Source organism: Bos mutus, chromosome 13 (assembly GCF_027580195.1).
Source record: "Bos mutus isolate GX-2022 chromosome 13, NWIPB_WYAK_1.1, whole genome shotgun sequence".
In the NCBI taxonomy this organism is placed as follows: Eukaryota; Metazoa; Chordata; class Mammalia; order Artiodactyla; family Bovidae; genus Bos; species Bos mutus.
This window is the reverse complement of record NC_091629.1, coordinates 36,382,466-36,400,647: the sequence shown is the minus strand read 5'-3', so window position 1 is coordinate 36,400,647 and position 18,182 is coordinate 36,382,466. Positions and strand designations below refer to the sequence as shown.

General features: G+C 41.7%; 1 protein-coding gene across 5 annotated transcripts in view; it reads right to left on the bottom strand.

Moving 5' to 3' along the window:
* The window catches only part of DNAAF9 (dynein axonemal assembly factor 9), a 173,135-nt gene that overhangs the window by 41,938 nt on the left and 113,015 nt on the right, over positions 1 to 18,182 (bottom strand). For all 5 annotated transcript variants that reach the window (XM_070381296.1, XM_070381297.1, XM_070381298.1 and 2 more), the window contains 7 exons: positions 10,585 to 10,688; positions 6,173 to 6,319; positions 4,882 to 4,970; positions 4,363 to 4,464; positions 4,001 to 4,118; positions 2,169 to 2,257; positions 363 to 521 (listed from right to left, as the gene is read on the bottom strand). In XM_070381296.1, the coding sequence (XP_070237397.1) occupies positions 363 to 521; positions 2,169 to 2,257; positions 4,001 to 4,118; positions 4,363 to 4,464; positions 4,882 to 4,970; positions 6,173 to 6,319; positions 10,585 to 10,688 (808 nt within the window). The remainder of the gene's footprint in view (positions 1 to 362; positions 522 to 2,168; positions 2,258 to 4,000; positions 4,119 to 4,362; positions 4,465 to 4,881; positions 4,971 to 6,172; positions 6,320 to 10,584; positions 10,689 to 18,182) is intronic.

The window sequence follows — 18,182 nt, the reverse complement described above, 5'->3', positions numbered from 1 at the left end:
GTCTGCAACTCCACAGGAGGAGGACTGAAAAAGCTGAAGCTTGCTTGCTTCGGTGGCAAACGAAAAGGCTTAGGGACCACTACTGTTAGAAGAATTATCAAAGAATCTTGCCCAGAAAACCTCCTCCCCAGTTCTTTGCCTTTTGAGGATATGTGACGTTGAAGCCAAACTTGAAACTTGCGTGTCATCTTCACCAGTCACTCTGGGCCACAGGATGGCCACAGCGGTTCCTGCTTGCTAAAGACACTAGACACTTCTCGTGCATATGTGGAGTTTATTCTGTGCCCCAAGTCAACCACACATGAAATAATGGCAAGGTCACCACACTACCCCACTATTTCCAAAATACTTCCAGGGCTCACCCTTGTAATACCACCAGTAGTCTGGTCTTCTTGCGGACATAGGCTGACTGGCGGGCAGAGCGGTTCTGTTGGGCCTCCAGGGCACTGGAAAGGTATCTCTGGAAGTGGGCAGCATGAAAACATTCGGAGCTGTCCATGACTTGACGGTATACCATCCACCTGGAAATGGAAAGTATAATCTCAGCATGAGGGCCTGACCCATAGGTTCTGCCAGTGGATTCAAATGTAACTAGTACTCCACAGACTTGGTCTCGTGAACCCATACAGGAGAAAGCAATACTACCAGAAACAGGTAGAGGGAACTGGCTGGGTGTGGAGCCCTGTACCCCGAAATCACTTCTATTGGAGCTTTTGGCACAAAATGCTCTGTCATAGGGAGAAAGGTCAGATAAGCACATGATCAACAGGTTTCAGAGTTGAGAAAGACTCCTGAACAGGCAGTCAGTTTCTGAAGAGCCGTTCAGAAAAATAGTTTCAGTCCACTTTGCAGTAAAATTCTTGCCAAGAATAAGGAATGAAGGGGTGGGGGAAGTTTCCTGGTGGCCTAGTGGTTAGGATTTGGTACTGTCACTGTAGTGGCCCAGGTTCAATCCCTGGTTGGGGAACTGAGATCCCACAAACTGCATGGCACAGCCAAAAAATAAAAATAATAATGGGTAAGGAGAAGCATTCAGATTGTTTACAGAACATAAGCAATGGAAATGAGGAAGGAGCTAGTTAGCTATTGAGTACTTATGAAGGAGGTCTAATATTTCCCCATTATCTCTCTAAAACTCATCTTCCCAACCCCCACAATCTCCCACTCTAAAGTCCCAAACTCCTAGGTGATTTCAGTCTTCTCAGTTCTTCTATATGGTCTCCTGCAGGCTTACTTTGAGGAAGACTGACTAGATATTAAAAGCCTGGTTCAGTCAGCAAGGTTTGTTTAGCAATCTGTCAGCCAAATGGAAGACATGGGTGAATGATTTCTCCAATTTTATCTAAACCAGTATGTCCCAGTTCCACCTAAACTCATGCAGTCCCTTTGTGGCCATGGAAAGACCACATCCACCAGCTCTCAAGTTCTAACCAACCTGGTGACAATTCCCAGGCCTTTGCCCATGCCAGTCTTGCTGGAACAGGTCTCTTGCCCAGATATCCAGAGGTTCATCCCTTTATATTGTCAGGCCTTTGCTCAAATGTCACCTTTTCAGTGAGGTCTTCCCTGAGTGAGCGAATAAAGTGAAGTCGCTCAGTCATGTCTGACTCTCTGCGATCCCATGGACTGTAGCCTGCCAGGCTCCTCCATCCATGGGATTTTTCCAGGCAAGAATACTGGAGTGGGTTGCCAGTTCCTTCTCCAGGGGATCGTTCCAACCCAGGGATCGAACCCAGGTCTCCCACACTGCTGGCAGACTCTTTATCGTCTGAGCCACTTCCCTGAGTACCCAATTAAAACTGGAATCAGTCCCCCAGCTCAGCTCTCCTATAGCCTTCTCAGCTTTATTTTCTCCACAGCATTTTTCACTAGCTAATGTACTATTTTTCTTAACTGGTTAATTGCCTATCTTCCAAAACTAGAATACAAGCTCCATGAAGGCAGAGATACCACCTGTTTTCTAGTCTGTTTTGTACATTTGTCCCCTATACTTAAACAGTGTCTCGCATACAGAAAGTACTCAGTATAAATGTGTTAAACAAATGGATAGATGATCACTGTGCCAATATCAATTACACCAAAGGTCAGTGGATGCTGAAGGTTTCCCAGTGCATAGGCAGCAAGCATAGAACCCCTTTCCCCAAAGCAAAGGCAGTAGCCATACTAACCTGCCATATTCCTTATGCAGAGTGACCAGAAAAGCACAGAGTTCACTGGCGTGACAGCCTGGGAGACCAGTTACAATGCTGATAATTACCTACATGAAAGAAAAGCCATATGGGTTTATGATTCAACTGGGAGGCAGCACTGTGTAACAGGTTAAGAGAACTGACTTCTTAAGCCAGGTTCTGTGGGTTTAAACCTCAGCACCAGCATTCACTAGCTATGTGACCTTGGGTTCACTATAGAACCTACCTTGCAGGGTGGCTGTGATGATTAACTGAGTTAATATATGTAAACAAGGTGCTTGGAACAGTGTCTGGCACACAGCAAACACCATATACGATGTAGTGTTACCATGATCATTTCCATGGAGCAGGTTGTGACTAGATCAGTTAAAAGTATAACGGAAAATACTGGGAGGAAAGGAGGTCTGGGACAAAAATGTCATAGGCTAAATTGGTGTGGTAAACTCAGTGAAAGAGGTGAGCGGCCTGTGCCTTTCAAGCCACATGGCCTGATGTAAAGAAACAAACTGGGTCAAGAAAGCACTTCTCAGTCTTAATGGGGAAAATAGCCAGGTTGAACTTTCTTAACCTTGGCACATGACTACATGAAAACAGGGCTGTCTGTAGGGAGACATTCCAACTCAAGAAATCTACTGACAAAGAAGGTGTCAAGCAGAGGAGGAAGGGAACCATGTACTTGCTGAAGGATAACAATGTCAGTGACACAGCATGGCAAGGGCTCCTTTACATGCGTTTTATTTAACAATACACAAGATTCACTGGGACAGGCCTGGACTAAAATTCAGCTTGGTGGCACTCACCACTTGAACTAGTCACATCAGCACAGAGATGGCTATGGATTCCTCATCTTTTGTGGGAAATAGTTCTCCCACCTCCCCTCTGACCAGACCCTTGGTCTGATTCCCTTTCTGCACCTGTGGACAGTTCTCCCTGTAACTGACTTTCTGTTTATTTTCTCATCTTGGTTCCCATTTCTCGGCATCCAGGCCTCAGCCTCTCAAATCCCAGCAAACATGCTCACAGCCAGACACCTTCTTACTTCAAGGCCAGTTCTATAGCACTTTGTTAATATAAAATATATATATTAAAAAATATTTAAAATATAAAATTTTTACTTTTACTCTTGCTTAAGGGAAAAAATGAAGCTTCTAACTACTTCAGTTCAGTTGTTCAGTCGTGTCCGACTCTTTGTGACCCCATAAATCGCAGCACGCCAGGCCTCCCTGCTAACTACTTAATGCTTCTCTTTCCTTTTGCAGCCAAGTGTCTTCTAGATTTGCACAGAAATAAATGCCCTCTTTGAGCATATTATGACATATAGTTCCAAAGAAATGGTGGGGGGTCAAGAGGAGAGCAGTATGAAGCAGGAGCAGATTAAAATCCACTCTTGTGAAGACAGTGTTTATAAACTGTCACGTTATCCTGGTGATGCTAGCAAGCTCTTACTAATAAGGCCCTTCCCCTTACTAAGCTCAGTGTGCCACGTAAGACCTTGTAACCAGAAAGAGCTGACAGCATGAGAGTACTGACAAAGAGTTTGGAAGACCTGGAGAAGCAAGAGGAGGGCACAGAAATATGGCAGGGTTTCATCACTGCCATGGGGCTCAGGTGGCATTAACGTAGGTGCCAGTACACTGTCAGTGTACAGAAGGGGTTTCATGTGTATCATTACATCAGTATTCAAGGAGGTGGAGAGTCTTATAAAAGGGACTCTGCCTGAGCTCCTTTTTGTAAATGACACTGAATATTAAGGGTAGGTTATCAGGATCATCCTCCCATAAATTCTCAGCTTTTTTGGTGAGCTGCTATACCTTATCATTTTCTACTCTGTGAATAGGGTTGATTTCGGCTTGCTGCAGTAGGACAGGGAGATGGGTCCTCACCACGGGTTCCTGACTAATGCTGCTGACAGCAAAATGCTGGAGAAACCTAGAAAAACAAAGACAGTGCTATTATGTTACCATCACCAGCCTTTTCTGAATGTGCCCATTCACATGAGAAACTTATTTAATAGCTGAACAGAAACCTTAGTGATTATCTCTAGCGAATACAATTGTGTATGTTGTGTTTTTATAATTATCCTTAAGAAGCTATAAAGAAAGAAAATGGAGCTTAGAAAGCACCAACACCAAGAGTTCTGATATATTAAAAGAAACAGAAAAACAGAGCTCACCCGTTCAGCTCTGGGAGTTTAGCTGAGAGTAGCTTTAGAGGACTCTGTTTCTCCCCAGCAGAATGGCTCAGGACACTGAAGAGCTTCTGTGCCCTGGAGTGTCTGGAATATCAAAGGTTCACAGATTAGAACTCCATCTCCCAACAGCACACATACTTTACATAACTCGTTCTGATATTTTTAAGCCAAAGTCTTGTGACAGTCAACACTTTGAAAAGAAGCATCTCACTGACTTAAGCAAAATTCGGTGTTAATACAGGGTGACTGGTTTGCCCACATAGAAAGCTTAGCCTGAAACCTTTGTAATACTATGGTTTTCTGATTCTTGGTGGACTTCATCTGTCTTTACTTCTGTTCCCTAAGAGCACTGACTACCTGCAAACTGGCAGCACTGAAATGACTGTGTTGGCCCTTTCAGAAGCCAGGACTTCTGTGTTACATAATGCAAGTCATCCTGCAGAGACAGCAGACACACACAGCCTAGGGAAGCTAGCATAAACACTGAAGGCAGCCACTTACAATCTCTTTTGTTCCACAGATAATCCATCTTCCTGGATCACTTTTAAAGACAGCCCTGAGTTAGTCTGCTGTTGCCAGGGGGAGAAGACCTAAACAAAACAGAATTAGAGCAAAGAACACTTTAAACCCAACAACAGGATATGGAACCCACATGGGGATTTGATGGCTGCTGAAAATCTAGACTGTCAGTACAGAGAAAAACCATCATAACAAACAAGTTTGTTTCAAAAATAGAGGCCTGAAGCAATTCTGTTCTGTATTTTTACAAACTAGAATTTCTTTCTGAGTTCCTCTCCCAGGGATTCTGCTCCTTAAGAGAACAGGAAACAGAGAGGAGGGTATCACGTAATACTGTTCTGGCAGCAGGGACACGTTCTTCCCTGGTGACAGGGCCAGACAGGAGCAGTTCAAGCAACTCCTGCCTAGAGGCAGAGGAATGGCTGAAGAGAATCTCTAGGTTCCTAGACTGAAAAGACAAGTACAAGGAGGTAACAGATCAGCTGGCAGTAAGACAGAAACACAGACTGGCCCTAAAAGCCACTCTGGAGCCAAGGCTGGTTCTTGCCTCTTCCATGTTCTGTGTATCTGTCCTGAGGGAGGGACTATCCTCTCAAAAACTGCTGAGTCACACCTTTCCAAGCATCTCCACCAGAATGAGACTGACCATTTGTATGACTCTGGTTACTGCTTGGTCTCTAAGTAAGCTGTGTAGTTCTTGGTGAGCTCCCTCACTCATGCAATTTGTGCTGACAAGCTATAGTGTGCAGCCTGCCAGGTGGAACCACTCACAAGGGCAGGGCCTATGAACCATGGAGAAGGACATTTTGGGGTGGGGTAGGAAGCTCTGGAGGAGGGCATAGCAACCCAATCCAGTATTCTTGCCTGGAGAATCCCCACAGACAGAGGAGCCTGATGGGCTACAGCCCATGGGGTCGCGAAGAGTCAGACATGACTGAGCGACTAATTACAGCACAGCACAGCAAGCTCTGATCCAGTAGGTAGGGCCCAACAACTCAATAAAGTAGCTAACAGGGAAATAAGTCTAATTAGCAAAAAAGAAGATTTTTCTTAGAAGCTAAAAAGCCTTCTGTTCAGTTCCTTTAGGCTCTCATCTTTTAATGGCAAGAGCACTATTCCAGGACCCAAAGAGATTAGAAGCAGCTACACTCACAGCAGCCCTTCCCAACTCTCCCTCTCATCACCTCACTGTTAGCCCTAAGACACTGCCATACCAATTAAATTGCTAGGAAAAAGGGTAGTAATTGTTTTGCTGAATAATGATTGATGTTACCTCTGAGTAAAATGTTTGGTATATCTTGGATTTGGGGAAAAGAACAATCATCAGAAAATTGCTTGATCCATGGAAATGAACTGGAAGATGGGGAAGCAATGAACTTTTGAAGTCTATCAGAAGGGCAGCAACAACACTGGTGGAATCCTGAAGAGAAACAGAGGGAACATCACTGAGAAAAGCCATTTTGCAGGAATTTAGCCCTTACATCTAATGTCAGAACACATATGGTGAATGTCAGTCCAATTATTTTCACATTGTGTGGTTCACTGGGATTCAGTTACGGAAGTTCCTGCCAACACCCAGTTTTAGGAGATACGGGAAGTACACAGTCTTTTCTCCTGAACTGAAAATATTATCTCTCTTTCTAGGGTATTAGTCCCTTATCAGACAAATGATTTGCAAGTATTTTCTCCCATTCTGTGAGTTGCTTTTCACATTCTTGATAGTGACTTTTGATGTGGAGAAGTTTTAAACTGGACTTAATAAAGTCCAATTTATATATATTTTTCTTTTGTTGTCTCTGCTTTCGGTATCAAATCCAAGAAACTGTTGCTTAATCCTGCCTGGAAAATTCCATGGACAGAGGAGTCTGGCAGGCTATAGTCCATAGGGTTGCAGAGAGTCAGACACAACTGAAGCAACTTAGCACCCAGGCATGCATCCAGTTTTCCCAGCACTGTTTGTTGAAAAGACTGTCTTTTTTAACTGAATGATCTTGGCACCTTTGTTGAAAACCTTTGACCATATATGCAAGACTTTCTTTGGGGGCTCTCTATTCTGTTCCACTGGTCTATACATCTGATCTTATGCCAATACCACAGGCTTTATGGCACTTAGGCTTCAGTAGTTGGAGTGAGAGGGCTCAGTAATTGCGATTCCTGGGCTCTAGAGCACAGGCTCAATAGTTGTGGTACAGGCTTAGTTGCTCCAAGGCATGTGGTATCTTCCTGGACCAGGGGTTGAACCCATGTCTCCGTCACTGGCAAGCAGATTTTTTACCACTGAACCACCAGGGAAGTCTTCAACTTTCTTCTTTTAAAGACTGCTTTGACTACTTGGGCAGGGGGTGGGCGTGGGGTTTTCCCTGAGATTCCATAAGAATTTCAGGATGGGATTTTTCATTTCTTCAAAAAATGCCATTGAGATTTCAATAGGAATCTATAGGTTGCTTTGGGTAGTACTGTTATTTAATAATATTAAGTCTTCCAATCCATGAACATGGGATGTCTTACCATTTACTTAGGTCTTCTTTCTTTCAGCAATGCATTGTGGGTTTTGGTGTTTAAATCTTTCAATTCCTCAGTTAAATTTATTGAAATTGTTTTCTTAAGAACCTTTTCAGATTATTCACAGCGGGGTATGGAAATGCAACCTTTTTTTAAACTGTTTATTTTCTATTCTGAAACGCTGGTAAATTTATTAATTCTAATAGTTTGTGTATGTAGTCTTAAGGAATTTCTACATATAAAGCATGTCATCCATGAAGAGAGCTAATTTTACTTCTTTTTTTGGCCAATTAAATGCCTCATCTCTTTTTCTTGCCTAACTTGTTCTCACTAGGACTTCCACCAATACCATGTTGAATAGACATGGCAAAAACAAGTATTTTTGTCTTGTTTCTGATATTAGGGGACAGAGTTTTTTAATATTTAAGTTTTGATAATGAAAGTCATATTCATTATGAAATAAAAATTTGAGAAAAATATAAAAATAAAATACAGAAAAAAGGTTTAAAATATTAATCCCAAGTCCCATCACTCAACTTCAACTACAGCTAACACTGTTAGCTTGTTTTCTTAAGAACCTTTTCAGATTATTCACAGTGGGGTATGGAAATGCAACCTTTTTTTAAACTGTTTTTTAAACAACCTTTTTGGTTGTTTAACCTTCTAGTCTTCTGTTCCTGTTCATTGACTCCCTTTTCTATGACTGGGAAGTCATACTTACTTTTACAGCTCCATATCTTGCTTTTAAAACTTAAATTTACCATTAGTATCTACCATGTTGTTGTAAACTATCTGTCAGCATTTTCAAAGACTGCATCCCACTCCCCTCTCAGCCCACCACTATGACTGGACATTCCATATTATCAATCCTACCTCACCTTTTGTCTACTGTACCTTTTATCTACTCGTTATTAACTTACTGTTATACACGGTAGTGTAAGGCTGTATCTGTTGTGCTTCCACATATCTGTTAACTAACCTCAGGTCCTCTGAACACCCATGATTTGGCACTCAGTGCTTTCACGTTGGTAAAGACAGAGCTCGTCACAGAAATGAAATATTAACTCATTTAAAAAAAAAATCACTAAAAATGGTTTTCCTGGTTTGTGCTTTTGCTTTGAATATTTTGTAGAGATTTAAATTATTAGTCTGATAAACTTTATGCTCTTATCTATACAATGGAATACTACTCATCAAAAAAGCAATAAAAAGGAAAAACTATTGATACACACAACACTGATGAACCTTAAAAACCATGCTGAGTGAAAAATGCTAGACTCAAAAGGGTTCAGAATGTATGATGTCCACTTATATAACATTTTAGAAAATGCAAACTAATCTACAATGACAGAAAGCTAGTAAGTGGTTGCCTGAAGCCAGAAGTTGGGGAGAAATATGATCTACAAAAAGGTATTAGAAAACTTCTGGGAGGGTTGGGCATGACAAAAATCTGTATCTTGACTATGCTAGTGGTTTCATGAGTATATACATCTGTTAAAACTTTAAATGGATACAGTTAATTGTATGTATATTTTATTTAATCTAACATATCTAAAGTATTATTTTAAATGTAATCAATATAAGAGTATTAGATCTTTCACATGCTTTTTTAAGATATAGTTGATGTACAATACTATATAAATTTTAGGTGTACAACATAGTGATTCACAATTTTTAAAGGTTATAATTCATTTATAGTTAATATAAAATATTGGCTACATTTCCTGCATTGTACACTAAGTCCTTGTAGCTAGTTAATTGCATTTAAAGTATACTTCAATAAACTATCAGCAAAAATTGAAAAAATCCTTAAGTAATCAAATCTAACAAACTTTTTCTTTAGAATTTCTTGAGTCATTTCTAAGCTTAAGATTAGAATGTCTTCCTGTCCCTAAAAATTTAATAAATATTCTTTTTTATATTCTTAACTGGACTTATTGTGGTGACCATTTAATAATATACATGTCTAAGAGAGTAGATCTTAAAAGTTATCAGAATCTGAAATAGATATATGCAGTATACAATTGAATCACTTTGCTATACAGCTGAAACTACTGTAAACTGTAAATCAACTATACACCAATATAAAACAAATATTAAATTTTAAAAAGCTCTCACCATAAGAAAATAATAGCTATATTCTACTTATGAAATTTTAAAATATTTTACTTTTCTCAAAAGTACATTTTGACTTTTGATATGAGTTAAAACCCAGCCCTCACCCCAAAATGCAGTAATTTATTATACCAGCACTTAAGATTCATCCTTTCTTTCCTGATGTTGGAAGACTCTTTAACCTAATATTAAAGCCTTCACCTAACAGGACCATCTAATCTGTCTGGACGGTCTGCCTACATTTTTGAACAGCCTTAAGTTCTATGGAAGAAAGAACTCTTTCTAACTTGATAACAGAATTTATTTTCAGCACTATTTGACCAAACCACTTCACCTGGTCTCTTTCCCGGCTCCGAAACAAGCTGGTTTTGAGGCTGAGACCCTGCAGGGTGGACAGCCTGCCCTCTGCTCTGGGGTCGTACTACGATGAGCCATGCCCTGGCCAGAGAGTACAGGCTAGGGGAAAACTCACAGCTACCCACATCCCCACAAGGGAAGGGGGACTTGTTGTTGCAGACTATAGAATTAAAGGATGGTTCTGGGAGTAGAACTTTCATAGAGCTGGAGGTTAATTCTGAGTATGAGAGGGGGTGGAACTAAGCCTTCAAGGAGAAAATTAGTTATTTCTCTTCCTTTCAGGCTTTCTTATAATTCTTTCTCATGTTCAACAAGTGAGTGAAACCCCAAAAATGTCACAGGAAGCTGTTTCTTTCCAGTTCTTAAGTGGGTGAGTCTTTGTGTCTCTGGGTCAGAGGCTATCTGTGAAGGGTTACTGGAGGCCACCTTCAGCTGGTCTTCTTTGAGATAAGTTAATTGGGCATGGGTAGCTGCTGGCCCTCTTGACCAGGAAGTCATTTATACTTAACTCCTTTATAAAGTGGCAGGGTTGATGAGGCTGACAAGAGCTTCTCTCTCCATGACTTCCCTGCCTGCTTGCCTGCCTCAAGGGCAGTGCTGGTTCCTAAGCCATTGACTTGTAGTGACAGAGGGACAGGGAGTTATTTGATTTTACCCTCAGAAGTGTGAGTATCTTTCTGAACATCAAAACTTGGATTGTAAAACACCTACCCCATCATAGAACAAAATGGAATTCATGTGGTCCTTGGAAATGATGATATTTCCGTGATGACGATCAGAAAACAGAAGGCCATTAGAGAAGAAATGTACTTTTCCTGGAAGGAAAAGAGAGCTGGTCAGAGCTCCGAAGGCTGGATCCTAGTGGCCAGTATCACAGTGTTCTTCCTGCAGGTCCTAGGGCAAGCCAGAGTGGTAACTAGAGATCTTCTGCAGTGCTTAAGTTAAACAATCTTGAGCTTCTGGTTCAAGATGGTGGAGTAGAAGGACGTGTGCTCATCTCCTCCTGTGAGAGCACCAAAATTGCAACTAGCTGTTGAACAGCCATCAACAGGAGGACGCTGGAACCCACCAAAAAAAGATATCCCACATTCGAAGACAAAGAAGCCCAGCAGATGGTAGGAGGGGTGCAATCATGATAAAATCAAATCCCATACCTGCCAGGTTGGTGACTCACAGGCTGGAGAACAATAATACCAAAGAAGTTCTTGCACTATTGTGAAGGTTCTGAACCTCATGTCAGGCTTCCCAGCCTAGGGATCTGAAAAAGGGACCGGGAATCCCCAGGGAATCTGGCATTCAGGGCCAGAAGGATTTGATTACAGGCCTTCCACAGGACTGGGAGAAACAGACCCCAGTTGTGGAGGGCACAAACAAAATTTTGCACGCACCAAGACCCAGAGGAGAGGAGCAGTGACCCCATAGGAGACTGAAGCAAAACTACCTGTTAGTGCTGGAGGGCTTCTTGTGGAAGCGTGGGTCAGCAGGAGCTCGCCACAGGGACAGGGGCACTGGAAGGTTCCCCTTGGAGTAAACCCCTTTGGGGTTCACCATTAACCCCACCATAGAGGCTGTAGACCTCAGGGCTGTGTGGCCTCAGCCCAAACAGCCACCAGGGAGGGAGTGCAACCCCACCCATCAGCAGATAATTGGATTAAAGCTTTATTGGGCAAGGCCCTGCCCACCAGAGCAAGACAGTTTTTCTCATCACCAGTCCCTACCATCAAGAAGCTTACACAAGACTCTTAACCTCATCCATCAGAGGGCAGACAGAAGAAGCAAGAAGAAGCACAGTCTCACAGCAGCTATAACAAAAACATATTACAGAAAGTTAATCAAGATGAAAAAACAGAAAGTTATGTCCCAGATGAAGGGACAAGATAAAATCCCAGAAAAACAACTAAATGAAGTGGAGATAGGCAACCTTCCAGAAAAAGAATTCAGAAAAATGATAGTGAAGATGATCCAGGGTCTCAGGAAAAGAATGGAGGCAAAGATTAGAAGATGCAAGAAATGTTTACCAAAGACCTAGAAGAACTAAAGAACAAACAGAGATGAATAATATGTAGAAGGAATCAATAGCAGAATAACTAAGAATGGATAAATGACCTAGAGGACAGAATGGTGGAAATTATTGCTACAGAACAGAATACAGAAAAAAGAGTGAAAAGAAATGAAGACAGCCTAAGAGAACTCTGGGCAACATTAAACACACCAACATTCACATTATAGAGGTCCTAGAAGGAGGAGAGAGAGAGAAAGAACCTGAGAAAGTATCTGCAGAGATAATAGCTGAAAACTTCCCAAACATGGGAAAGGAAACAGTCAACCAAGTCCAGGAAGCACGGAGAGTCCCAGGAAGGATAAACCCAAGGAGGAACACACCGAGACACACAATAATCAAAATGACAGAAACTAAAGACAGAGATGATATATTAAAAGCAACAAGGGAAAGATAACAAATAACATACAAGGGAACTCCCAGCAGGCTAATAGCTGATTTCTCAACAGAAACTCTACAAGCCAAAAGGGAATGGAATGACATATTTAAAGTGATGAAAGGGGAGAACCTACAACCAAGAATATTCTACCCAACAAGACTCTCCTTCAGATTTGACAGAGAGGAATCTAAAGCTTTCCAGACAAGCAAAACTTAAGAGAATTCAGCACCGCCAAACCAGCTTTACAACAAATGCTACAGGAACTTCTCTAGGCAGGAAACACAAGAGAAGGAAAAGACCTACAGAAAATAAACCCAAAACAATTAAAAAAATGGTAATAGGACCATACATATCTATAATTACTTTAAATATAAGTGTATTAAATGCACCAACCAAAAGACATAGACTGGCTGGCTGGCTGAAAAAGTGAAATGCATGCACTTACACTTACCACATCACTCTGCTTGACCCCCCAAATTGTATATAATTACTTTATATTGTTAGGTTAATCATGTTCCCATTATGGCTTGCAATTATATTTTATTTTTTGCCTGGCTATTGATTGTGAAAACTGATAAATGTCTTTTACTGTTGTGATTATATAACTATTACTCATTTAATACCATTGTATCATGATCGATCAACAGAAAAATAATAGAACTCTGTATCACCAAAACTAGGATCTAACAGAAAAACCTGTAATAACTTTTTAAAATCCAGATGCATATTAGAATTATCCTGAAATATTTTGAAGAATAAAATTGCTCTGGTATTGTTTTTTTTCTCCAGAGCTCCAGATACGTTTCTAATGAGCAGTCATGTTTAAAAACAACTGGACTGTAAAAACTTTTACTATTATCTAGTTTGTTTCACTTTTTCTATTTCATATTCAGTGCTTCCGTTTCATTATTATTTTCTCCAACTGCTCCATCTTTTTTTTTCCTATCTTTTTTTTTATGTTCTTTCTCAAGCCTTTATCAAGTGTAGTAGAAAAGCTTTTGTATACATATATATAAATATGTATATTTTAGAAAACTGATGAGTTTTTGCCTAACTAAAAAAATTTTGACATTCTGATTCCACTTGTTTGAGTTAGTATGAATAGAATGCTAGATTTCTAATTAAAAAATAGATGTGCAGCAAGCAATAAAGGTTTACTGTACAGCATAGGGAACCATAGTCAATATCTTGTAATAACCTATGATGGAAAATAATTTCAAAAATAATTATGTGTATTTGTATAACTAAATCACCTTGCTGCACACCTGAAACAGTGTAAGTCATATATATTTCAGTAATATATATATTAAAAAAATAAAAACAATCTTTATGCTGAGCCCTCTGCTCTGAGAAAGCCATGTATCCTCTGAGGGCCTCAGAGAGAAATGAGGCATCAGATACAGTCTTTGCAATAAGAATCAGAAAAAACAAGTGAATAAGCTACCAGCTGATGAAGCGAAGCAAAATTCATATTCACATATGTGTGTCTTCCAGGAAAATATACTAAAAAAGACTTTGGGTATGTCTGCTCCATTACTAAGTTAACAGATGCTCCTTTCTTCTATTTTGGCAGAAGCTGGCTCAGCTCTGAAGAGACCACATCTCTCACTTAAGGCCCAAGAAAGAGCACTGTGGCCTCAGCTGTTGAGGACTGGTGAAGGGTGCTGAAGGGCCCCTTGCCAGCATAGGAACATGTGCGTTGGGCAACAAGTGTGTTCTACTGGAGGCTGCTGTTCTGTAATTCCCAAAAACAAGATGGGTGGGACATAGACACTGAGTGTGGGTTTCTTATGACAAGGATTCAGATTTAAGGAGAGCTGCTTGCTTCCTAGGCAGCCAAGGTTACAAAGCAGCTCAATACAGGCCCTACTGAGTAGATCACAGAATGATGGACAATGAAGGTAATAAGGATTAAGGCTGGGCCTGGGCTTGCTTTGGAGAACCAAATGACACAACCAGGGCACCCATAAGACTACTAGGTAAAGTTGTTCTCTGGAACTGGTCCAAGCTGGATACTTTCTGTTCCTGTAATGGCCTTTCTTTTCATGCTTTCACAGAGAAGTGTTCCTTAGAGCTCAAGGCAAGGCTAAGGGAATACCACCAGTATGCTAAGGCAAAGTTGGTGGCTCAGAGAGTAAAGCATCTGCCTGCAATGTGGGAGACTTGGGTTTGATCTCTGGGTTGGGAAAATCCCCTGAAGAAGGAAAAGGCAACCCCCTGGAGAAGGAAAAGGCAACCCACTCCGGTACTCTTGCCTGGAAAATCCCATGGACAGAGAAGCCTCATAGGCTACAGTCCACGGGGTTGCAAAGAATTAGATACGACTGAGTGACTTCACTTTCCGGAGAAGGCGATGGCACCTCACTCCAGTACTCTTGCCTGGAAAATCCCATGGACGGAGGAGCCATGTGGACTGCAGTCCATGGGGTCGCGAAGAGCTGGACACGACTGAGCGACTTCCCTTTCACTTTTCACTTTCATGCATTGGAGAAGGAAATGGCAACCCATTCCAGTGTTCTTGTCTGGAGAATCCCAGGGACGGGGGAGCCTGGTGGGCTGCTGTCTATGGGGTCGCACAGAGTCGGACATGACTAAAGCGACTTAGCAGCAGCAGCAGCAGCAGAGTAACTTCACTTTCACTTTTTTTTTCAAGGCAGAGGACATGAGACTAAGAAGAGGGACTGATTCCTTGAGTTGCAGTTCTAAAAAGTTAGCCCCAAAGCTCTGGAAGGCTATAATGATATGAAGAGCAAAGGCCAAGTTTTGAAGGTTTCCTGAGGAGGTGGGGTTTCAGGAGGCACAGAGGGGCCTAGTGAGTATGTGTGCTTGTGTGTGTGTATTAATGAGGTGTGGGGAGGAATGCGAGAGGTGGAGGCAGTTTTTAGGTACAAGAAGAAGGTTTGAAATCTGAATATCAACTGACGAACTAGATGAGTAGTCAGAGGGAACTAATGGCATTCTTACCAGCCAGCCCAGTTCAAAGCACTCAATGCTTCAAGTCCAATAAGGTTCCCACCCGCTAACAAGTAAAACCTAGCCTCACCTACACACAGTCTTGCCCTATGGCTCTCCTGAGTGGGGGTTCCTCATGCCCCAGCCTCATCCTGCACTCACACCAAGGTTTGTCACTGCTGTTCCCAGACCATTCCCTCCCCCTATGGCACAACACTTTCACTCCCTTAGAGACTCAAGCCTCTCCTTTCCTTCACTGCTCACATCTACTGCCCTCCTAATTATGCCACAACACTTTAAATAGCTTCTGAATGTGCTCAGTCTTCTTTTCCGAAGCCAATACTCCCTTTCCCTCTGAGATCTGGCCTTGCTGCTCCTCAATCCCAGCTCCACAGCAGCAAAGCAGCACCCAGAATGTCTTAACTTCTGAAATCTTCAGCTCCAGAACCTAATCTCTGACTACAGGATGGCATCATCCTTTTAACTATCTCACTCCCCAAACTTCATTCTGTGATGTCACTGAGCCTTCAAAGCCTTTGGTTACCTCATTTTCTCTTACTGCTCAAAAATTTGACTTTCCTCTCAACTATACCCAGGGTTGATCCACAGGGACAGGGATGGGAATACATTTTACTCATAGCATGTCATATACATTATAGTTTTGCATCTTTGCAACTACCAGTGGGAGAGAATAGTATTCTTAGAGAATTGATGGGGAAACTCAAAGTTTAGCGAGATCTTCCCAAAAGTCACAGAACTACTTGTTAGTGGAGGCAAGTACAGAACACAGGTTTGTCTGATGCCAGAGCACTGTACACGCTGGCCACTTCAGTTCTCTTACATTTTTCCTTCACCTTTGCTCTCTCCACAGCCCATCTGCTGCTAACTGGATGAGGTACCTTCTCTGCTTCCTCAATCTCAAAAAGTCTTCAAGTGCTGCCTGGCAGTCCCACCATTGCTACCTCTGTCTACCAATTCCTCCAGGGCATGGCCAAAACCCTCAGCACTCTCCTAACACCACAACTTCATAAACTCCAGCTACAAGATGGCTTTACCTACTGTTACAGAGAGGGATCAACAGGTGTAATCAGGTAGAAACTGTTCCCTACCTACTGCTTCTGGGCTCTTCCATGTCCTGGGGTCACTGTCTACCTACGTATCTCCAATGTGAAGCTTCTTAAGAACAAGTACCAACTTAAAGACCTCCTAGACAAACCTCAAAATCACTCCAAAGCTTCCAGAAAAGAGCACAGATCTGAAAGTTGGCATATTCCACATAGTCACTGGGATGATGGGAAAAGAGGCAGATCAGGGAGGTCATCTCCAGCACTTTTTCTCCCTCTAGATTCTGAAGCCTCAAAACAAAATGGAAAAGAGGAAGGGAGAAATTCACAAGTATGGAAAAGCACTCACTATGGGGCCTGATCCAGGGCAAGGACTCAGTACACAAGAGCTGATTATAGTACCGGTGCAGAGACTGATGTCACAGCTACCCATTAGTTTTGCTCTGGGAATAGTAACATGTGAGATAACTGAAGTCCATCACTGGGTGGTCTGGTGCCAGTGCCCTGGTCTCTCAGATCCCAATCCACTTGAAGTAGTAATGCTTTAGGTATCTGTTCTGGACTCATGACTGTCAAACTGTGGTCTGATGGGATATGCTTTTGTAGGGGCTTCTCAGTGACTGTGGGAGCCAAATCCTAAGGTCTTCTGAACCCTGTCTTCTTATCTAATCATTGGTGCCTTGCTTGATGGGCTCCGTCATTCCTTCTCTATTCTGCGAGTCTGAAAACTCAAGGTAAGAGGAAGTTCACACTCAGTACCCAAGGAGCAAGGGGACTACATCAGGACTACTATTGACTTCTACATCCCCAGAAGTCTAACAGGAGAGGAATGAGCCCTCAGGGAAAAATAAGACACCAAGCATTAATGATAAAAATTTGGCTTTTTCTCCTTCAGACAACAGGCTGTACAAATAAAAATCCTCCAATGGCCCAGCCTGTATAAATAGGGAACACTATCACTGCTGGGAAAATATGATGCAATGGGTGGATACTCTTCATTCTGTATGTATGACAGTATGTGAAGTACTACACCACTCAGCCTAAGAAATCAAGTATTCCTCGTGCCTTTGAAGCCTCCTGAGTGTTCTTCCTCAAACATACTCTTCCACTGAAAGGGAACCAACATCCCAAATTCTATACAGTTTCACCATACTTCAATGTATCTATAAACTATATATGACTTAGTCTTGTCTGTTTTACTTTCATACGGATGGAATCTTAGCACACATTTATTCTGTGACTTGCTTACCTCTTTCAACATCCTATTCCTGAGAGTCATCTACACCATAGGTAACATGCAACTACGGGTATTATGTATGTTGTAGGTATATGCTGTCTAATTCATTCATGGTCAGTACTATAGAGAAGTTTCTTTTAAAGTGTCCTTCAACAGTTCATATGGGCCCAAGGGAACACATGAGAGGGTACATAATCAAACAGATGGCCACTGTCTGGGCCTTCCCATCACAGGAAAGTGAAAGCTTGGTCACCAGAATTCTCAAGACTTTATGCGTCAATGGTATTAGCATCTCTGCTCCTCATTGCTAAATAATCTCTGTCTGATGGAAAAAATACTCTGAATCTGTAAATTGCTACAGGAATAATGAAAGCGCTGCCTGAGTGTCAACCATTCACTAGGCTTGTAGAAGATAGTAGATATATAGTCAACTGATATTCAACAAAGGTACAAAGACAATTTAAAGTAAAAGGAGAGTCTTTTCAACAAATGATGCTAGAAAAAAATGGATATGCCCATGTAAAATAATGAATATCAATTCATACCTTGCACTGTTCTGCCCATTCCTACCAGCCACAGTGGAAAACCTCATGCTTTATAGGGATGGCAGCTAGAGAT